This window comes from Ptychodera flava, chromosome 7 (genome assembly GCF_041260155.1).
Source record: "Ptychodera flava strain L36383 chromosome 7, AS_Pfla_20210202, whole genome shotgun sequence".
Lineage (NCBI taxonomy): Eukaryota > Metazoa > Hemichordata > Enteropneusta > Ptychoderidae > Ptychodera > Ptychodera flava.
The window spans coordinates 4,490,165-4,498,308 of NC_091934.1; the positions used below are offsets into that span (position 1 = coordinate 4,490,165).

The window sequence follows — 8,144 nt, forward strand, 5'->3', positions numbered from 1 at the left end:
GATCTATGCCACCGCAGGCGCTTTATAGCATTGCGGTCAGCGGTCGGGCGACATTAAGCGGATATGCGGGCCGAGCATTAGTGGTTGTGCAAGAAAGGGCACTGCCACTGAGACAAGGTCGAAGGCTACGAACACCTCTGTTGGCGCTACCGTCATAGAATGATTGACTGTGCGCCGTAATTTTGACCTTCCAAAAACATTTTTACGAAGGATTAACACTAAATTCCTATTTTGTATTGCAATAACGTGTACATTGCTATATATACAAGACAGACTTTTTAAAGCCAACGATATGTGTATCCAGTTTTCCTGTCAGATATGATTTGAGTATTTATATGATGTGACCACATGCTTCAGTGCTTTCCACATCCTGCATTTTGCCAGGAACACGATTGGAACTAATTTGGGAAAATTGGATGAGAGTTAGTAGGAAAATGTAACGAAATCCAAATTTTTACAGCTGAAATTTTACAAAATGATAGAATAGTGTAAAATTTAAAATGTTGTTCTAATCGAACAAAACAACGAAAACACAACGATTATTGCATACCTCTTTCATCGGATTCATTTTCATGAAAAAAAGTTCATTTTTGTGTAAATGTACTAAAGAAACGAGACAAAATGCTTAAAATTTCTCTAATTGACGACTTTTGAGTCAGGGCACTTTTGAAATGCCCCTGACTTTTTCGTGGACTTTAGGCTTCATAAACATTAAATTGAGTCAGGGCACATTTTAAATGACCCTGACTGACTTAACTGTAAATCAATCGAAAAGTTTCATTTTGGTCGAGGAAAAGTGACAAACTGAGATTATTACTAGTGTTTCAGTAATGAAGAAACTACAGACAAACTCTCATATTTTCATTCAAATATGAATATTGTTCAAATGTCATTTTATTTTTATTTTTTTTTATCTTTTATTTTATTTTATTTGATACACAGATCAACGGGCAAACCCACTAACAGATCTGCGAAACAAAAAAGTCACACCATCACAAGACAAATGTACAAGACAACCATAAAAGTAACACGTTACATTAAATTGAAAAAACATACACGAATCAAAAAGGAGAACTGTTAAAATGACTGGATAAAAAAGTTTTAAAACTACACATCGTAGAAAAATATCTATATTACATTAAAAGATTTAAAAATGTTTTGAACAATATCGCATGAGATACTCTCATGCATGATTCTTACTCATAACATTTCGACAGCATCGTAAATTTTGAATAAAATGTTAAAGATTGTAAGCAAATATGGTGTAATATTAGACAAATTTCTAAAATTCTTGAGAAATTGTGCCAATCCAATTATCCCAATTTAGTTCCAATCGTATTCAGGGTATACATGCACATAGCGTCACGATGTACCGTTGATGGCGTGCTTCCTACTACATCTAAGCATATAAGTATAATACTTTAGTTTAATCATTTCTTGTTGATTTATTGCAATCAAAGCCATCAGGGATTATCCCAGCGTTCGAAGCTAGGACCCCTGCCTGTGCAGGTACATGTCAGCTGAATACAGCAAGATTTTTCTAAGTACACTGCACCCTGTGCATGTTGGAAATACAAGTTTAACTAGGTCTAGTAAAAGCGAGGAACCCTTCCAGATTGTTTTTAAAAAATTGGAAGTCTTTAAAGTAGTACGGTGAGAACTCTCTTCAACTATTTATATCTTAAGTACACCTATCATAGCGCTGACTAGCATCCTACAATCGCTGAAGTACAGTGATTTGTGTGTATAAGGATGTCTTTATGATTCTGTACATTGCTATTGATGACGACAATTTCACGTTTTCTAAACTTGCAAGCAAAACCGTACACGAAGTCTGTCATGAAAAACTTGGCCATCACGGACGTTTGATCATCATTTTAATTTATTACGGAAGTATCTTATTTATTTTTAATTGTCAGTTTTAAATTTTAATGACAGTCAACTGTACATTTTCTTTTGGTATTAGTAACTGACGTTATTGTCATGGTGACAGGAAAGTTAACAAACTGTTGTGAACTTACAGCTCTCACACCTAAGAGTGTATGTTGTTTGTTTGTTTGTTTGTTTGTTTCATCCGAAGGAAACTAAGAAAAGACAAGATATCTTTGAAGCGTAAATTCAAGTTCACAGGAGCGCATTGTATGTAACGTTTGACTTTTGGTAGTAACCACCTTTCTGTTAAAATTATTTTCTCAATTATAATTCTAAGCTTCATTTTTCAAGGATCCAGTTATTGCTCCTTACCTTGAAACAGTTACCGATTTTCCTGGCTGACAGACAAAGACAATTCCAAATCGGCAAATGTCGGTGCTTGATCCCAAGTGTTGATGTGAACATGGCAATATATGCGATGTCTCCCGCAAGCTTTTTCGTTTTCGAGCGTTCCTTAATTATCCTGAGTTTTAACAAAATCAGCCTCGAGAAGTATAATCTATATTGACAAAAGCAGACATTAAGACGAATAGTAAATAAATCAGTAGGATCAATTCAGGGAGGTGCAGATACCTATCCGATGCAAAAGAAATATTGAAAGTATTCGGATATGGCTACTTAGTGAAATGTGTTTTACCAGGTCTTGAGGTTAGATGAGCGTTGCTTGAAAAAATTATGAAACCACTGTGCGTGATGTTCAGCCATGGACGTTGTGAACATTAATTCCACCATTTTCAGTAACCTTTACCTCCTTAATTGCATTATTTTGTATTTCGTTATCAATAAACTCGCTGTTTTCCAGAATATAATAAATAAGCCTAGTAACCGTTGCCAAGTAATTTGATCATTTGGTATCCGCGACCACTATAATATCAATTTTCTTCCTTCCGCGTTTGCTTCAAATACTCAAGAAAGTGATCGACTTGGGCCGAGGGCGTCAATTCTCTTGTTTAGAACCCTGTTATACTTAACTATTTTTTATGTTTGTTTGTCACAACAAGGGCATGTCAGTTACTCTTTAAACACCAATAATTCGACTTGCCAACCTGGCTGGTATATGTACAAGTTACATATTTATCGTGTTCTCTGGTTTGAATATATCGTTTTCCTACAACACGTCCTCAACCTTTCCCCAACTATACTCAGGCTGTGTTTTCAACGCACCCCCATACCCCCCTCTCTCTGTCTCTCTCTCTCTCTCTCTCTCTCTCTCTCTCTCTCTCTCTCTCTCTCTCTGCTCTGTCTCTCTCTCTCTCTCTCTCTCTCTCTCTCTCTCTCTCTCTCTCTCTCTCTCTCTCTCTCTCTCTCTCTCTCTCTCTCTCTCTCTTATAATTGCAATTACGACATCATATATTCACTAGTACTGTAAGCTTACACGACAACAGTTACGATCTATTTATTAGATATAGATTTTTTGTATACGTTTTGTTGTTGTGTCTGCTCTGTTTATTTTTGTTCATTCATAAACTTTATATCATACAAGAGCCTATTCACAACGCTAAACATTTATGCGTTGTTGCCAAGCAAACAATGGCATTGCTTCTTATCCTGTGCGTGCTCTGAAAACGATCGTTTTCAGAGCACTCACAGGATAAGAAGCAATGCCATTGTTCCGCGAAACTTCGAGCTTTTTTGAATTGTAGACTTTAATACTGATGTATTAATCTTTAGAAGAGACAGTCAGTAAGAAAGGCACGACACCGTTCAAAGATTGAGAACACGATGCACGCGTGAACTCATTACATATGCCTCTACATAAAGACGATATGACATGAATACTGATTGAGTTTGGGCGTATCTGTATAATTTATGCCATTGTCGAGCTCCATGTCGACATGGCGGCCTCGCCTATATTCTCCGAGCTCAGTGATCAATTTTTACGTTGTAAAATCTGCTTCCAGGACATCGATAAGCCCAAGATACTTCCTTGCTTGCATTCGTTTTGCAATGACTGTGTAACGAAGCTCATTTCTACCGAACAACGTGAAGTGCAGTGTCCGGTATGCAACCACCACACACCTCTCTACGATCACAATGGTGTGTATATTATCCGAGATAATTACTTCATCGTTACCCTTATCGAAACGAGGTCCATGCTGAGAAAGATACGAGACGGCGAAACTGATATCACATGTACTTGCTGTTCATCAAAAAATAATGCTACATCATATTGCTTAAGCTGTAAGGATATGCTCTGTACAGAATGCGTGGAGGCCCACGGTCGATTGAAGGTTTTCCACGATCATGATTCGGTGACCTTGGATGACTTGCGGTCGGGCAGGTACACTGATTGTCTGGTACAACGAGGAAACGTTTCCACCTGTGACGTGCATGGCGGAGAAGTTACCCGATTCTACTGCAGAACTTGCGAGAAACCTATCTGTCGAGATTGCACCGTTCTCGACCACAAGGAACCGATCCATCGGTATTGTAAAATAGCTGATGCAGTAACCGAATACCGTGAGGCGTTCAAGAAGATGCTCGCCCAAGTCAAGACCAAAATCTCTCTTGTCTCCGATGCTCTGAAGGCGGTTTCAAAATCCGAACAAGAAATTCTTGAAGGAAAAGAAACGGCTCTGAACAAGATTCGCACAGAGGCTCAGAAACGACATGATGATATAGATCACATGCGTACAACCCTAGAGCGAGATACAAATTCGCTTGCGGCAATTAAAGAAACGCAACTCTCCGATTTGAAGAAATCGCTTGACGTCGAGTTACTGAAACTGAGAAGCAGTTACGAATTTACGGATATTGTGCTTAAGATGGGAAGTGATCGAGACATCTTGTCTGGAAAATCTCAAATTGAAAGTCGATTGAAAGAGCTGGCTGATACGTGCATAGAAGCAAAGTTGGATATCGACACTGCGGTCAAATTTATCGTCAACTACGACCATACAGATCCTCTAGGTACAGTGGTTGACGACAGTGGTACTGCCGTCGACGGTCCTTCCGATTCCGACTGCCCACAGTATTTTTGTAAGTTGCTTTTTGAGTTTGGAAAGCAAGGTAGCGGTGTTGGTGAGTTCCGAGATCCCGAGGGAGTTGCCGTCACAAAATCGGGCGATATTGTTGTAGCCGACAAGGGTAATGGCAGAATTCAAATATTCGATGCTTTGGGACATTACAAGTTTCAGTCACCACCACATATGTTTAAGACGCCGACCGATGTCACAGTTAATCCGGATGACCATTTTGTCGTCATTGACTACGGTGAGCGTTGTATCAAGATTACTTCAATCGACAAGTGTCACCACAAGTTCGTAAGGGTGACTCCGACTACCCAAAGAGTCCGATCGATGACGTATTTTGGAATTACCTTCACGGCGTTACCGTTGACAGTGTTGGCCACGTCATCGCGTCAAGCTCTCGTCACGAAACGTCGCAAATTCGAGTATTTACACCGTATGGTGTTGAAGTTGGCCGTATCAGCGAGAAGGACATGTTAGATCGTATATTCTATATGGCAGTCGACTCTACTGGCCATAACATCGTCGTATCCGATCACGGGAACCGAAATGTTCGGAAGTTCGATGTCAATGGGCATGAGAAGTGGTCAACGAAGCTGCCGGGCCATTTTCTGACCGGTATCTGTTGCGACGAAGAAGACAACATCTTGGTGATGAGCTATCGCACCGGACAGGTGTTAATGATTCGCAATGATGGTACATTCGCCGGTAACCTAGTCGAAGGTTTACATCACCCAGAGGGTATGGCTTTGACTAACGGAAAGTTAGTTGTGGTTGACGGAGGCAACAATAGAGTCAAAGTGTACCAATACTCTAGAAGAGTAGATACTAAAGATCACCTGAAACCGTCGTCTGACCTGTATTTACTCAGGTTTTGCAGACAGACCCTATAATTCACTTGTTTTAGTGGATAACGCAGCATTAGTGACAGCGCAGCTATATCGGGTTTGTACAGTTACAAGAGAAGTTGAAATTCTACTATAGCAACTCTGAGATGTTGTAGAGAGATTTCAGACATGCGATATCGATTCCTGTGACGAATGCAGTGACTGTTCAATGATGCAGCATTGTCTGTCATCTTGAATAATGACACTAAAGTACTGGATATCGCTTACATTTTGTCATACTTTGCATTCGGGAAAAAATCCGCCGTATTCTTTGAAAGAGATTGACAGAATGCGAACGTTGCAGTCTTTGAAACTCACTGAATGTATGAATGATGACGCTTTCTTTGAACGATTGAGTAAGATTCATATGTACAATGCCTTTGTACTGCGAATAACACTTCAGATCTCTGATGCACTGTAATGCACGCATGCAATGCACTAAACATTATTAAATCATTAAACAGCAATCAGGCAATCTGGTGTTGGTAGACACATTTCCCAAATTTGCTAACGATAAACGGACTCCAGGTGTGATAGGGAGTAAGAGATGTGGTGCTAATTGACAATTCAAGAGAAGGGATGCAGAATTGATGTATGACATCATCCCTTTTAGGTATCTTGGATTTGCTTTGTAATGTAATGTCTATGTGAATTGCAATATTATTCTGCCAGAGTGGTAGAGCAAATTAAGCTTGGTAGCACGTAGTTCATGTCATAATCGGTATAATTCATGTAGGTATTAAAGTATTTGAAAACGGACTTGCTGGCACGACAGGACCCACCAGATTTCGATCCCAATATCAATGCATCGATAGCCGACATTAACCTTCAGTATTTCGTACTGGTCAGGTCATTAAAATTACAGAGAGACAGAGAGACAGAGACAAAGGTAGACAGACAGACACAGACACATAGAAATATGTATTTAACTTGGTGCTGATATTTCGAGTATATTTGCTTTGAAACGACCTGAAACTTTCGTTGGACTATAAAAACCTCAATGATTCACATAGCAAAAATAATAAATACAAACATTCAAAATGAGGACAAAGTCTACAAATGATAAAACCATCGATGCAGTCAATGGAAGCAAGACAGCAAATGGATCAGAACGACAGCTTTACCGTGCACATTTGATGCCAGACACTATTACATACTGAACAAACTCATTTCCTTAAAGACTGACACATCGGTAATTAAATGTTATTTTCCTGAATATTACATATCCTGCCATACCCCTAATGATCGGAATACGTTTAACGTATAATTAAAACAGCCCTTGCATGTCTATAATTCATTTTCCTGAGAATGTTCGGTAATATATACTAGTGCATTTCTTTATCGAAGTAAAATTAAATAACAATCGATACGTAAGATGGTAAGACTCTAAACCCAACAATATGGCCAGCATTTTATCGCCTCCAGTGCGTGATAACTCGTTATATGCTTGTTAATAGTATCTTGCTTTTCAGTTTCTAAATTCCAAAGCAATTGTAACTGCTGTGAGTCAATTATCATTACAAGCTATGTCGTATGATAATGTAAACGGTAGAATTGGAATTAAGAGTGTTGACGATAGGGTAAGTGGATATGACAACTATTTTTTCACAAAACCTTTGCAACGTTTTTATTGTAATCGACTTTAAACCCTGCAGAGGAAAACTAAACTGACATTTAGATATTCAGGCAACACAAACATCTTTACGCAGAGACTTCGCAATGTCAACGATCATTTTATCCATACGTAGTGATCAAGCAGATTTTTTTTTTCAGATCCCCCTTGATACTCTCAAAATGTTCATGTCCCCCCCCCCCCCAATTATCATATAGCCGCATATTTATTTGGGGTGCACGTAAAGAAAAAATAAACATGTATTTGCCGATTCTGCTCGTACATGTTCAACACTATACCTGCTATTAGCAGTTGGTAGAGCCATATTCCTTTAGGCAAGTTCTGAAATTGATTCATTTTAAAACACATCAGTGGACATTTTTGATTTATGAGATAAAAGCCAACTTGAGTTAATCTATCTCGATCTGTCAAGGCCAATGGCACCTGCTGAAGATCACACAAAATGACGATCATGAGAAAGTGTGCAAATTGTGAATTCCTGGCTACATTAGATGCTACTTATAAGTTTTAAACATTGATTATACTGGAAGGGTTAAAACTTTCCATCAAATAAACGTTTTAATCTCTGAAATTGTTGGTGTAATAATGGTAATTTTGAATCAAAGTCTCTACTTTACAAAGTTTTACGTTTATTTTGTTATGTATTAATATTTGATTATTCTCATATGCCAAAATTCAAAAATACCTGATAACTTTCAAGTCTTCTGGTCTTCCATGTGATGC

At 38.5% G+C, this 8,144-nt stretch overlaps 2 protein-coding genes across 2 annotated transcripts; both read left to right on the plus strand.

Moving 5' to 3' along the window:
* The first annotated feature begins 3,747 nt into the window (after positions 1–3,747).
* LOC139136072 (E3 ubiquitin-protein ligase TRIM56-like) lies at positions 3,748–6,540 on the plus strand. The gene has a single exon (XM_070703860.1). It carries the CDS (start codon positions 3,768–3,770, stop codon positions 5,379–5,381), a length of 1,614 nt encoding a protein of 537 aa, XP_070559961.1. The 5' UTR covers positions 3,748–3,767; the 3' UTR covers positions 5,382–6,540.
* On the plus strand, positions 5,396–5,794 carry LOC139137765 (E3 ubiquitin-protein ligase TRIM71-like). The gene has a single exon (XM_070706031.1). The coding sequence runs from the start codon at positions 5,396–5,398 to the stop codon at positions 5,792–5,794; it is 399 nt and encodes a 132-aa protein (XP_070562132.1).
* Positions 6,541–8,144: the final 1,604 nt, after the last annotated feature.

What these genes read in the sequence shown, in the direction of transcription:
- LOC139136072 (XM_070703860.1), top strand. Translation starts at nt 3,768, where the DNA reads ATGGCGGCCTCGCCTATATTCTCCGAGCTCAGTGATCAATTTTTACGT.
- LOC139137765 (XM_070706031.1), top strand. Translation starts at nt 5,396, where the DNA reads ATGGCAGTCGACTCTACTGGCCATAACATCGTCGTATCCGATCACGGG.